Here is a 14671-nt window from a genome sequence, read left to right on the forward strand (position 1 = left end):
GTGTGAATGGGAATGTGGAAATAGGCGTCCTTGAGATCTAGGGTAGCAAGGAAGTCGTTTTGTGAAAGAAGAGAAAGGACCTGCTGGAGTGTGACCATGTGGAAATGGTCCAATGTATGTACAGGTTTAGGGGTCTGAGGTCTAGAATAGGCCTTAGAGAGCCGTGTTCTTTGGGATAAGAAAGTACAGGGAGTAAACTCCTTTGTTTTGTTGGTGCAAGGGAACTGGTTCTATTGCACTTTTTTGTAAGAGGGATATTACCTCTTGCTTTACCAGTAACAAATCTTCTTGTGACATTGGACGCTGTTTGGGTGGTATGTTTGTGGGGTGGGGGGTAGATGTTGGTTCGAGACAGTAACCTGATTAAATTATGTGTTGCACCCACCTGTCTGATGTGATGTTGGCCCAGACAGGAAGGAATTGTTGCAGTCTTCCCCCAACTGGAGTGGAATGTTGTGGGGGGGAAGTCATTGGGTAGGGGAGGAGGCAGAGCGGGAGTTGTTAGTCTTGCCTCTGCCTTTGTTATGGTTACCCCTGTAACCACCTCTTTGGTAGCCTCTAGTGAAGGTGGATTGGGTGGGGGTTTTGTAAGAAGTGGAGGGGCTATCTGAGGAGTAGCCTCTGGTGGTGCTTCTGTAGGATGAGCGACGAAAGGAGCGTGTGGGAGCTTGCGACTGCAAGGCTCCCATAGATTTAGCTGTGTCGGTATCCTTTTTCATTTTCTCAAGGGATACGTCAACATTAGGGCCAAATAGGTGTTGCTCATCAAATGGTTGATTGAGGATGGAACTCTGGACTTCCAGTTTGAAACCTGAAATGCGTAGTCAGGCATGCCTACGCAAAAGGACACTGGTGTTAATTGCCTTTGAAGCAGTATCTGCCACATCTAGGGCACAACGGATGGAGGTATTGGTGACAGTTTTACCTTTTTGAATGAGTTCATTGGCCCTATTTATATATTTATCTGGGAGATCCTGCATTATGGATTCCAGGTCATCATAATGTGCCCTGTCGTACCTGGCTAATAGTGCTTGAGTGTTGGCGATGCGCCATATGTTTGCTACCTGTGACGCCGTACGTTTGCCAGAGGCGTCCAGAAGCTTACACTCCTTATCTGGTGGGGCGGCCTCACCTGATGTTTAGGAATTGGCCTTTTTTCGTGCATTGGAGACTACAATGGAGTCTACTGGTGCGGGGCCTTTAATGTAGACTGAATCTGAAGGGGGCAGCCTTATACTTTTTCTATATCCGGGGTTTAATGATTCGAGCCCGGACTAGATCTTTGAATAACTCTGGCGAATGCTTAAGCATGGGTAGAATTGAGGTGGACTTGTGTAGTGTCAAAAGTGTCCATGAGAAAATCTTCCTCCACGGGGTCTGTGTGTAGGTCAACCCCTTGAGTGCTGCCCACGTTCAACGGACGTCGCGTGCACTACCTCGGTAGTGCAGCGCACGTCCGTTGAACGTCGGGACCCGCCCGCGCAATAGAATGTTCCGCACCAGCGCGAAACTTTCAGCGGAGGGGTTAAAGCCCATAGTGTCCTCTAAGGTCTGGAGGGGTATATGTCATCTTGTGTAAAGTTAGGGACGTCTGGGGTGCTATAATCATCCCAGGGGTCAGGGCAGCTGGGAGGACTAGGATTCCCTAGTGGTTCATTGTCCGCACCTCCCCCTGTATCATCAGAGTCGTTATCCATATCATCATCCTCTTTTACTGGAGATGGGGATGGTGTAGGAGAGTGATGTGCTAGGAGGAGGAGGAGGAGGAGGAGGAGGAGGAGGAGGAGGAGGAGAAGGAGAAGGAGAAGAAGGAGAAGGAGAAGGAGAAGGGACCCTCAATGGAGAGGTTGCAATGTCCTTTTAAGGAAGAGCAGCTGGTGCAGGCACATCTAGTGGTCGTTTCTTGGAGCTAAGAGCCAAGTGACCAGTTTTGGGATCCTTTACAAGAGATTTTTGGGTAGGATCTAGTCGAAATGGTCCAGAGGTCTTCGGTTCCATAGGCTTTTTCTGCACCGACTCAGTAGCGGTTTTATGTTTTTTTGGCTTCGAACCGTGACCTTTTGCAGTGTCTTTTGGGCGGTGGAACGTGTTTCCTCGGTTCTGAGGCCGTTTTCGGCTCCGAGGTATAAGAGTCAGGCCCTTTGGTGGCAGTTTTTTGGTTGGCTCAGAGTGTGTTTTTGGTGTGGAGGAGCCGGTGCCAGTTTTCGGTGCCGAGTGCTTGGATGTGGAAGCAGCTGTCTGCGTGGATGAGGAAGAGGACGGCTTCTTTTTCGGTGCCGGTAGGTGTGTCGGTACCGGGGGTAGACTGACTCGAGCCCAAGGCACCTGAAGGCTTAGTAGGCTTCTTTACCGGGCCCGAAGGCGGGGCATGGGAATAAGTCTCTCGGTGTGCACCTGAGCGTGAAGGTGTGACCGAAGCCTTTTTCGAGGGTGTCAAGGAAGGGTCGGGGTTGACATATGTACTTACGACCCACTGTGCCGGAGTGATGTCCTCGACGTCGGAGTCCTCGGCTTCGGAGTCGCTGCCGGTGCCTTGTTCGACCCACTCCTGTTCTGGCACATCGACGCCCTCTTGGAAGATGTCGTTGGGAATCGAAGATGACGAGCGAGCCATGGTCCTTCGAGCTCGTCGGTTTCGAATTGTCTTTTTGGAGCGGAAGGAGGCGCAAGCTGAACAGTCTCTGGCCTCGTGCTCCGGTGAGAGGCAGAGGTTGCACACCTCATGGAGATCAGTGTGGGGAAACTTCGACCCACATTGAGAACACTTCTTGAATGGCGTCCTTTCCATGAGCCAGAGTATAAGGCCCAGGTAGGTCCGAAGGCCTTCGTCGACGGCCAGAGACTTCGAAGTTGTTGAGACTCGCGTTGATTGGGAAACGCGTTCGAGACAATACTGTCGGAAAGGGTGAAGGATTGCGCACCGAAGAAGAATTGATTCCAAAACGGAGCGCAGGAAACACATCCGAGCCCGATGGTGGAAAAAAACAATTAAGGATGGAGCCGATGCCCATGCGCAATGTGATCCAAAGGAGGAGTCACCTATCTTGTGACTTCCAAAGCTTTTCAGGACAAAACAAGTGCAAACGTCCGGGCCCAACACTAGATGGCGATCTATACAACAGTGTGCAATCTGCAGCTCATATGCCTCAAGCACGTTTTTATTAGCTGTTAAGAGTGTGAACCCTAAGGCCTGGCTCAGCTGATAGCATCGGCTGCCTCTTGTTAGTTCAGCGTACCACTCAGAGCCGGTGAGTGCTCTCATTGCTGCTGCAATCTGGCCTACAGCAACGCTCCTCCAGAAGGGTCCAGGGAGCATCTTCTCCAACTCCTCATTCAAGCCTTGTCTGTGGGCAGAAGAATGGCTTCTACTGCTTTGGCTGTCGCTGTTCAGAAAATCTTTATTCGGTTTTTCAAACAGAAAGAAAACATAAAAACACAATAACACAATTAATAATTAGTCGCACTGTGGCAGCACAGAGTGCGGCATGGGGCTGAAACATCTGCACCACTGCAGGAGGGCAGCGCGTGCGCAGAGTGTAGGAAAACGAGGAGAGACTATGTGGAACAAATGGGTACAACCTTTACCCATAGAAAACTGGAGAAAAAAAAACGAAGGTATGGAGCCAAATAAGCAGCAGACCGTGTGAAAAATACTGCTCCTCTAGAGGAGTCGCTGCAATAGCATTCCATTATGCTCAGAGAGGATAATCTTTATGAAGATAGACTTTTTGAAAAAAGTTTAATAGGACTGCTGCTCCATCATTTTGGGAATTTTTAATGAGTTTTTAGCTAGATTCTATCACCCTTTGTCAAGCCACTAACTCGTCTGTTGAAAATGAAATCAGAAAAAAGACCTCCCAACCTGTATGCAAACAGTGGGGAAGTGTCCGCTTTGTTTAAAAAAAATAAAAAAAATTGCAGGTTACTGGACGGTGATGGATATTTGCCACCATGGAAATCAAGAAATGCCAATGGCCCCAGAATTCTGGATAAACTAGGGAAAGGGCAATTTCCAACAATGTTGCTTAATAGGAATGCATTAAACAAAATTCCAATTTGAAATTTAGGGAAACCTAACCCCTTACCGTAAAATGGAGAGGCTCTTGGCCCCAATGTCTTGGCAGCCATGTTGAATACCTGCTATCAGGTAAGGAGCAAACTTGTGAATTGAGCCCTTGTCTTGAATGGAGCCAGAGACACCCTGTGCTACTCTGACCTTATCTCCCTCACTGAAAAGAAAAGAGAACAAACATGGTTAGAAGAAAAACAATTCAGCACAGCTGTGGAAATTACATTTTCAAGATGTTTAAATGAATACCAATTATTTAAAATTACAGTTTTAAGGTATTCTCCTAAACTAGACTATTAAATCATTGGACAGAAGAATGGTTCTTTATTTACCATACAGAGTGCTTACCAAATTATTTCATCAGCTGGACTCCAGCACCATGCCCCCTGGTATGAATATACATTTTTAGACACGGGCACCATTTGTAGAATGCAGGACATGCATTTAAGTGGTAGGCGACTTGTCCAATTTTGCAACACTGCGAATTTCCTACAATTTGGTCACTTTGATGCCATTAGGGAAGTCAATTATTTGTATTACAGTTTACTTTCATCCAACAATTTTATCATTATGTTTTCACCTTTAAAAAAGCATGTGCCTGAAAAAAGGTTACAGAAAATAATGTGCATGTCTCAATATTAGCCACTTCATATTTTTCTAGCAAACCCCTACCCTGTCAAAACTAATTAAATTGGTCAAATTCTGGCATTTAAAATGGTCATTTTGGCAAAAGAGTATTCTAAAACTGCCAGATCAATTCTTCTCACCAAAATGCTAATGCAACCCTCAAGTAGACAGTTAAGAGAGCAGTGAACTTGGCAGATGCATATAAGAGGCCAGCCTGCAGCAGCTGTCATATACTTTTCTTATACAGAACAGTCGTCTTGCCATAGAGCTTTTGTCTGTGCACAAGCAACCAATTAAAAGCTTTACGCATGCAGATCCAAGCTCAAAAATCCTTGAAAGTGAAAACGAGATATTCAGTCAAGAGCAACAAGCCCAGGTGAAACATATGCAACTAAGTGTGTACCTAATAGCAATGTCACGGATTAGTGTGCTCCCAAACAGTAAGTAGTGGGTCTTCAATAATGTAGTACTTTAATACGCAACTGGTTCAACTTCCTGCATGTGGAGTTATTACACAGCCAGGAATAGTTACAAAAAAAATAAACACTGCCAGTTAAGAAAAGGTGGGGTCACCCTAGAAAGAGAAGTTTTTGCTTCATTAGAAGGTATCCAGGATGTCCGAAAATAGAAAAGTCATTTAAGCGACAATCCTTCAGCCCAGGAAGCAATAATTTATCAAGTGGAATATTAATGTGTTTGGTGTCTCTTAACTCTACACTTAGATTAAATCATGCTAGATTTGCAGGTTGTGCTCTAGTGTGGACATATAACTAATATACTTCTATAGTAAACCATGGTTTGCTGTGACCTCTTAGAAAATTAAAAATCTACAACAAATTAAAATTTTAAACAACGGTTGGACAGCTCAGGTGCTCGGGTCACTCTCATGCCTGGCTCATTAAGGATCTCTTGCTGCTTGACATCATATAAACAATGAAACCCCACAAACATCAGATAAAGTGGTCTACACCTCACCTGAAGTATCGCTTTTGGCTGCTGGTGCTCTTTTCCATAGCATCCAGGGACCCCATACCTCTGTATTTTTTTAGCCGTACTCCATCAGAGAAGAAATACTCTCCGGGTGCCTCGGTGGTGGCCGCCAGCAATGAACCCATCATTACTTGTTTGAAGATGCAAGTAAAGAGGAAACAAACACATTAGAATGGTTCTTTTGGAAAAAAACACCATCTATAGGATTCAGAGCGCTCTCCAAAATAAACACAAACTCTACTACATGTGCGTCCCCTTGGTTCATTCATGAATTTTATTGGCTCAGTATTTTTGTATACGTTACGGAGCACACCTTCAAAAGCTTATTCCTCCCATTTGAATTCCATTTCCAAAATGATTTGCCTTCACAGTTTGAATCTTCTGCAAAATGACGTTAGCACTCTTATAGCCCTAGACCTTAAGGACACAAATGGGAATTATGTTCTATGCCATTTATTTTTTATTGTTAAATCTAACTTTGCCATGACATTCCAGGGCAAAGTCACAGGGATGGATAGAAAGAAATGGCTGCCATCTCAAAACTCTGAGCAGATGTTGAAGAGATGTTCTTAGAAGAGACAGCTGACCACTTTGAAATGTTAAAATAACATGATTAATCACTCAGCTTTTAGAATCAGTTTTATATCAAACAGCATGAGAAGAACTACAATAAATCATATTGATTCAAGAAATCTCATTTATGAGGATTTCAACTGATTGAGTAACTCTTAACTTCATAAGACAGCTTTCTCACTGTAAAACAAATATACTCATGGGATTTTCTTTGCTACTCCAATGCAGGCTAAACTTTGTAAAACTCTTATTTGGTTAACTGCTGTGTAGATAGTTCACTTCCAAGATTATAATCAGGCTAAAATTCTGAAAATGTGCACCTTAGCCAAAAAACCAAGCAATCATTCACAAATTCTAGATTGCAAAGTATATATGGTTATCTTTTGTGAGATAGTACCTAAGTATCTAACATGTAGGAGCAAAAATGTATTGATGTCATGATTGAACAAGTATTTTGAAAATATGTCGAAGTGGTGGAGCTGGGAGCATGGGGGATGTACATCTTGACAATGAGAATTTAACACCGTGATTCTTCTATGGGAGCATGACCTGTCAATACGATTTATTATGTTTTTATGCAATTGTAAAACCAAGGATAAAGTGGTTAATTATATTGTTGGATGAAAGTGCAGAATGAAATGATGAGGCTTACAAGATGTTAGTTTGCAATGATCCCAAGAGTGTGCACAGGGTTAAATTATGTAAAGGACACCACAATAATGGAATATAAATAATGATTATAAAATGGAGATAAAATAAACCACCTCAAAGGGAAAAACAAATTCAAATAAGAGCTTTGATTTATTGTTGGAAACTCCATTTAACTTTTCTTTTTTAAATCGTGGCTGTTTTGTTAGGTGAAAAATGATAGGGTTAATGAATTAGGCAAGACTAATGAACTGTGCAAAAAAGAAATTCTGCGAGAAATCCAGAGTAAAACCGAAAAAATTAAAGGATAAATTGTCCTTGAGAGATGCAAACAACATTTTGTAGAGTTTACAGTTTTGAAGTATTTTCTAATTAATATTTAGCAATCAGCAACAATATTTTTACCAATAGTTCAAAAAATGACGGCACTTTAGATGTACCTGTTGATGCACCTAGGGCTAAAGCTTTTACTACATGGCCCACAGTCTGGATTCCGCCGTCTGCAATCACAGGTACGCCAAACCTGCGTGCGTATTCTGCCACTTTATAGACCGCCGTGCCCTGTGGCCTGCCACATGCCATCACTGAAAGGAAGAACAAAACCACCTGCATTATGAGGTGCCCAAGGGATCAAAAGTTGTACAAGAAAACCCCCTTCCTGCACCACAATAGGTATCTATACTATAGTAACACTGGCAATTTCTCGAATGATAGCAGGAAAGACCAAACAGGGACATGTAGACGGTCCCTCAGACTGTAGTCTCCAGAGTTTACTCTTACAATAGGATAAGTACCCAGTGTCTGTCCCAGGACTTTAAATTGCATTTAATCATTGTATTCCTCCAAAACAGTTTTAAGATGAATCAATGTATTTGCAGCCCGGCATAAAAACTTCTTATAGTCTGGAGTCTCCTTTGACAAATAATTATATGATCCCTTCTTCTCGACTCGCCTCCAGCACAATATGTTCATTTCCGCCACAGTAATAGTACTAGAGACATAAGTAAATGTCTACGATAACCGATTACTTGCAGACCTTTTTCCAATGCACCTTTAACTTCGGATTAGACTTCTCATGCAGGCAGTACCTCACCTCAGGCGCTCTTGACTTTGGAATGCCTTCGATCTACCTCTTTCTTCTTGACAAAGTATTTTGAAGAGGATACCATTGTGTAGGTACTGCCTCCTCAATGATGTATCACGTGATGTTTCTCTGGTGTTTAAAACTCTTATATGCCCTACTACTGGAGTCTTCCGTTTGACAAGTTAAATTAGTTTGAAACACTTCAGTAATTATTCAGTGTAACCCAGATACGTCTTCTGTGGGATGGCTAAATTACCCACTGCCTAATCTTGTACTGCTTTCAAGTGTTATGGTACTTTGCTGGACTGAACGAAAAGTACCACTTCTGACAACTCATGTTTTTTTAAAATGTCAATATCCTTTAAAATAGGAACAAAAGGAAAGCTGCCCTCGAAACTCCTCCCTCAGCCACTTCAATTTCTACCTTCTTCACCACATTTCATATCATGTAAGCTGGTTTTAACATAATGAAATAACCCCCATGGAAGCAAGTATAACAGTACTTTACAGAAAGCATGCTATGAGAAAATAGACCATCACTTTAGCAACCATTATAATCTTTCGCAAAAAGTTTACAAATAGGCACTTCTACAACTGCTGAAGATTAATTACAGTCCTGAGCACCGTAGGAGGGAAAGTTACAACCATTCCCTAAATGTCATGGGAAAATAGTAGTGCATTCAAAGAGGTTTCTTGGTTTAATAATCACTTGGTACAGTCTTGTCATCCACTTTATGACAGTTTCCTTATGCACAAGTGACAATAAATGACTCAAAACAATCCAGCAGATCAAGTATCGCATTTTAAATTGACACTGCACATTTAAAATCCCCAACTTTGATTTGCATCTACATATTTCAATAGATATCTGGAAAAAATATCTTATGTTGCTTTCTACAGGAGCAAACACTATTAAAAACAGTGGAGCTACTTGACGCAAACTTAAGAAAGAGAAAGTATGTGTACTTCTTGAACAAGATAGGAGAAAAGTTAAACTGAAGCTTAATCTTTTTAAAAGCTTGCACCCCAATATAAAGAATAGGAAGAAAAATGCACTTAACCACGTAGTTGAGTGTCCTCACCTTCCTGCGTGATGCAAATAGACCCACAACCCATCCCTACACGAAGGGCATCCACACCAGCATCAATCAGATTTTTGGCCTGAGCAGCAGTTACAACTGTGGACACAAAAAATTAATTAAAACAGAAATCTTAAGAATGATTTGCAAGATAAGTATTTCAATATTGGTTGTACGACTTTAGCACGCATGCATTTAAAACACATGCCTTTACCAAGCACCACTTGCAACACAATACCTTTACTAAGTGTTGCATTTACCACGCAAGATAAGTATATGTAGGTAAGTGATACCCATATGATACATATATGTGTTTGTGCGCGTGTGAGAATATATATATATATATATATATATATATATATATATATATATATATATATATATATATATATATATATATATATATCCATACTAATATTATAAAGAGATCCCAAACCTTTGAGGCGGGTAATCTCAGAAACCACAGCACCAATCATAACACCCAATACAGCGTTGGAAAGGGCAGTTGCAGCAGAAGGACATAGGCTATGCAGACGGCCACCATATACATTTAAAAGGTGCCAGCAAAGTAGTCTCTTGTGGGCGTGTCTGCGTTGTGCTGTGGGCTTGGGCTGGGGGCGTGACTAACGCTGGGGGCGTGTGGCACGGCCATCACATCGTGGGCTGTGGGCGTGTGCTAGGGGCATGACAAACGCTGAGGGCGTGTGTCCGCCCTTCATGCCATGTGAGTCGTACATACAAGCGCCAATTACGTTGCTGCGCAGCATCAAGGGGCACGCTGGGGGCGTGAGAAACGCTGGGGGCGTGTGTCCGGCCTTCATGCCATGTGAACGCAATTGCGCCGCATCAAGGGGCACGCTGGGGGCGGGAGAAACGCTCGGGGCGTGAGAAACGCCGGGGGCGTGTGCTACGTTCCGCCCTTCATGCCATGTGGGTCGTACATTAATCAGAAGATCGTCTGCTGTGGCCGTGTGCTGGGGGCGTGCCAAACGTTCACCTGGAGGCCTGGTAAGTAACGTTACTGCAGTCTCTCCTGCGCGCTGTTACTGAACTCTCTCATTCAACGAAATTACACGCGCCTGCTACCATCAACCAGGGCTCTAGCCGGGCTCAGGCGGCGGATCAGTACACTAATTACACGCGCCTGATAACATCAACCAGGGCTGCAGCTGGGCCTCAAGCGGGGGAACACGCGCCTGCTAGCATCAAACAGGCCTGCATCTGGGCCTCAAGCGGGGGAACACGCAAATGAGCGTGTCTGCGGGGACAATTATTGCAGCCTCTCCTACTCGGTGTCACTCAACTCTCTCATTAAACTGATTTACCCGCGGCTGATAACTCTCTCATTCAACCACATTACACGCGCCTGCTAACATCAACCAGGGCTGTAGCCGATCTCAGGCGGCGGATCACTGCACCAATTACACGCGCCTGCTGACATCAACCAGGGCTGCAGCTGGGCCTTCTCCGTCCCTATTCTAATGAAACAAAATGTAGTCTACCGCGATATTTTAAAATAAATTGCCCTTGCCAAATACACACATTCTATTTCATACCTGGACAACGTCAGGACGGGCTGCTAGTAATATATAAATATTTATATTTCATTGAAAAACTCGTCAAAATGGACACCGATGTCTCCAAGGTCTTAAGATCCTGCCAATTTTATTCTAAAACTCCATCTACGAGGTAACTTCTGTTCTTCAACTTGCAATTTCTTACATCCTTGCCCTGGCCTTGTTCATTGTCCTAATACTTTAACACATATAAGCCTACCCCCTAAAAGTTGTCCTTGTGTTGCAGCTTTGGCTAACATGCCAAAACTAGAAGATCCTAGAGCAGACGCTTCTAATTAATTAAAAAACAAACTATGCTGCTGTGAGTAGGCCACTGTAACTTTTCTGTGTAGGACTACCAAGACATTGACGGTTCATCGAGCGGACTGGATCAGGTCCACTACAAAGTCTGATTGTGTAATCAAACTTTTGCCATCCGCATCTAGCAAGGCATGTTCTTTTCCATCATCAACACCTAATGATCACAGAAGGAAACATATGAACGCTACCGCCAAGGTTTCTTAATGTGATTTTAGAGACAGATAGCAAAAGGCCCAGTTCTGATCCCTGCAATCGGAGCACAAACTCTAGTTCAGGCTGTAGTCCTAAACATCCCCTATAAGAAAAGTTTTGCACCCCTGATGGATCTTAATGATATGGATTGCCATCATCAGCAATTTGGTAGCCAGACTGTACCTATTGGTAAATAGAACCTTCCTGGGGTATACCCAACTTAGTTTCCCTGTCAGAGGGTACAAGTTCTGTCTCACCTTCTCTTTGTAAGAAGGTTATCAGAGATCCTGTGCCTGCAAACCCAGTTACTGACACTACCATTTCTACTCCTGTTGGGAGTGCTCAGGCCAACTGTTGAATCTAATTTGTTGGAACGTGTCTGGCCTGTTGCCCAAGTTGAATGATGGACTAGTTTACCTGCTTTACAAGTTTGCTAGAAGAAACTTGGTGTTTAGAACACATCATCTAGGATGGTTATGAGTTTGTGTGGGCCAGTCAGTAAAACTTACAGGGATCTAAAGCTTTTTGTTCGCACAATGTGTGACTTTATTATCTTTCCAGTACCTACAAAGCATGCAGGGATACAAAGTTGATGGGTGGTTCATAGTTACCAACTCAACTTTTGTATTATTAATGTCTATAATGCTTTGGGTCCCTTTAGCAACAATTGCAGTATTGAGGAATTGTTTTTTTTATTGTGCAATGTCTCTGCAGAATATTTTTTTCCCTCTTCAAATTGGGGGTCGGAGGGGGGTTTTAATGCAAAGCTGGGTTAAAACTGTTCTGTGATTCAGCCAAAACAGGCTTATTAGAAGGATTGTACATCAGGGCGCTCTAACTGTAGGGGAGCCAAGTTTTTAAAGTATATACTTGACCTTAGGTTACATAATGTTATGTAGCAACACAGGGGTATCGACTCCGCTATCTCCACCTTCATTGGGAGGGGATGGGGTTCAACCATGGATTCTTTTCTGGTTTCTACACTTACTTTCAGTGGCCATTTCGGTAAGTGCTTTTAACTCCACGATCCCACTGAGCTTGCCCTTGATCTTCCACAGATTGTCAATCCTCGCGCTCTAGTAGGAACAACGGACATTTCCATCAAGTCTGTCCCTAGGGATAGGTCCAAATTGTTGGCAGCACAAGTGCGTACAAATAAGATCAGGGACAGAAAGTGTGCAGTCAAACAGGAAATGTTGATTGCAGCTAAGGACACAAGTAGCTTCTGGAAATGTATTAAATCGCCCTAAAATCACAGAAGCCCTGACTGATGGTTTAGGATCAAACATCAGTGCTGAGCTTCAGATCAATCATTTTAAAGCTATCTATGCCTATTCTGACTCCAAGAGACCCAGTCCACATGACTCACCCCAGTGGTTTCCATTGTCCATTAGATTTGACTTAACAGAGGTGTGGAAGGTCAATAGCGCAAGCCCATCGACGAAGGAACCTGGACCTCACGCTGCCCTGATGGACCACTACAAAGAACACTGAGTTTTGGGCACCTGTTATGACCAATGTGGCTAATAGTGCCGCCATCAGTAGTCTGTCACGCTCTTGGCAAACAGCTGTGATCTTTCCTATTTACAAAAGAGGTTTCAGAGAATACCCCTGAGGTTACAGGTCAATATCTTTATTACACTCCATGGTCCGAGTTATAGGGCGCCTCGTCTTGAGTAGGATAGGGAGTTAGGCCGGCCTCAACCTTATCCCCCTTGCAATTTGAATTTAGAGAAGGTCTTAGCACCATAAATCAATGTGTCAAGCTCCATTTAATCATTAACAAGTATAAGTTTGCCAAAGTAGTGGAAATGCTGCCGCTTTCCTTTATGGATCTAAGCAATGTCTTCAACCGAGTCAACTGCAGGAAGGCATCACCTCCACTGAGGAGATAGGATTCCGACCACCACGCCAAAGAAGTCATGGATCCCGTCGGAAGCCGTCTCCCTCTGCCCCCCGTAACAAGGCCATATGTTATTTTCTGTAAATATTATAAATATCCAACTAGAACATTCTTTAACCTGTTCATAAACTTTAGGGCTTTTGTCAATCTAAGCCTGCTTTGTACTGTCAAAGTACGCTACCGAATATCTGGGACGGTTTTAAATTTGGTAACTTTTTAAAGTCAAGACTTTGCAAACGTAAATTACGGACTGTCCGATCTGTCTCTTTTTAATGTATTTATGTTTTCCGGTGACTGAAATTTATGCTTGTAACGCTTTTAAGATTGTTTTTTTCAATAAATCGAATAAGGTTTGTTTTTGTGTGTGTGTGTGTGTATATATATATGATATAAAATATGGCGCCTTACTATTCACTGTGTAATCAACACTGAAGAAGGACTAGATCCGAAAAGCGTTTGTTTTACTTGTCGGAATAAACTGTACTGCCAAAGCTACCCCCGTGAGTGCTGGTGATTCCTTTGGAGTGGTGAGAAGAGTCTGGGAGCATTAATTATAATTATATATATATATATATATATATATATATATATATATATATATATATATATATATATATATATATATATACCCAATTTCCTTACCCATCCATAAACCCTAAGAAACACCCTTACCACCCCATTTATTAGCCACCCCATAAAACACCTTTACCACCCTCTACTCTTACCCATCCCTAAGCCCTAAAAACACACTTACCAACCTACTTCCTCACCCATCCCTTAGCCCTAAAAACACACACCCTTAGCACCCTATATCCTTACACATGCCTAAAGCCTAAAAACAACTGTAAAACTCTATTCCCTTACCCACCCCTACCACCCTGTTTCCTCACACATCCCTAAACCCTAAAACACCCTCACCACCCAACTTTCAGCCACCCCTAAACCCTAAGATCTCCCTCACCCCCCAATTCAATTTCCCACCCCTAAGCACTAAAAAGACCCATACTACTCAATTCCCTTGCACACACAGTCGCAAAAAATCCCAAATTTCGACAAAGGTCAACAGAAATCCTGCCAAAAAGCGGCAGAGGGGTATCTCTTCCCGGATCGGCGCTTAACTGGTGCACAAAGAATATAACGGACATCTGTGCACCTGGGTGATGCCTATATATCCACTGCAAAGTCAACCAACTCAGACGTCACGCAGAGCTGAATGGAGCCACCAGATGTCACGCGCAAGGGGTATGCTCAGCAAACGTTTACGGATCTAGCCGGACGCCTGGGAAATTCAAAGGTAAGGAATCTGCAGCTAGAAGTCTATCAGATCCCTAAAATCACCCTTACCGACACCCACACCTAAACCCTCAAAACACCCTTAGTTTGCGATGTGAGGTACATATAAATGCATGTTAAAGGATATGCCTTTACCACCCTATACCCTTACCTATCCTTAAAAACAACGTTACCACCCAATTCCCTCACCCATCCCTAAAAAAAACACCCTCTCCACCAAATTCCATTACCCAAACTTAAACGCTAAAAACACCCTTACCGCCCAATTCCCTCAGCCACTCTTAAACCCTAATATCACCCTTACCAACCAGATCCCACACGCACCCACCCACCAAC

The 14671-nt window shown here is 43.2% G+C and overlaps 1 protein-coding gene across 16 annotated transcripts in view; it reads right to left on the reverse strand.

Annotated features, from left to right (window-relative positions):
* Positions 1–14671, reverse strand: part of IMPDH1 (inosine monophosphate dehydrogenase 1) — a 378440-nt gene that overhangs the window by 58134 nt on the left and 305635 nt on the right. For 9 of the 16 annotated variants that reach the window (XR_013607683.1, XR_013607685.1, XR_013607687.1 and 6 more), the window contains 4 exons: positions 9053–9169; positions 7348–7491; positions 5672–5816; positions 4086–4229 (listed from right to left, as the gene is read on the reverse strand). Coding sequence is in view for 7 of the 16 variants with exons in the window: in XM_078677710.1 (XP_078533836.1) it covers positions 4086–4229; positions 5672–5816; positions 7348–7491; positions 9053–9169 (550 nt within the window). In the remaining 9 variants the exon portion in view is untranslated. The remainder of the gene's footprint in view (positions 1–4085; positions 4230–5671; positions 5817–7347; positions 7492–9052; positions 9170–14671) is intronic. The other 7 variants (XR_013607684.1, XR_013607686.1, XR_013607690.1 and 4 more) reach the window with 1 other exon arrangement.

This window comes from Lissotriton helveticus, chromosome 1_1, assembly GCF_964261635.1.
Source record: "Lissotriton helveticus chromosome 1_1, aLisHel1.1, whole genome shotgun sequence".
Lineage (NCBI taxonomy): Eukaryota > Metazoa > Chordata > Amphibia > Caudata > Salamandridae > Lissotriton > Lissotriton helveticus.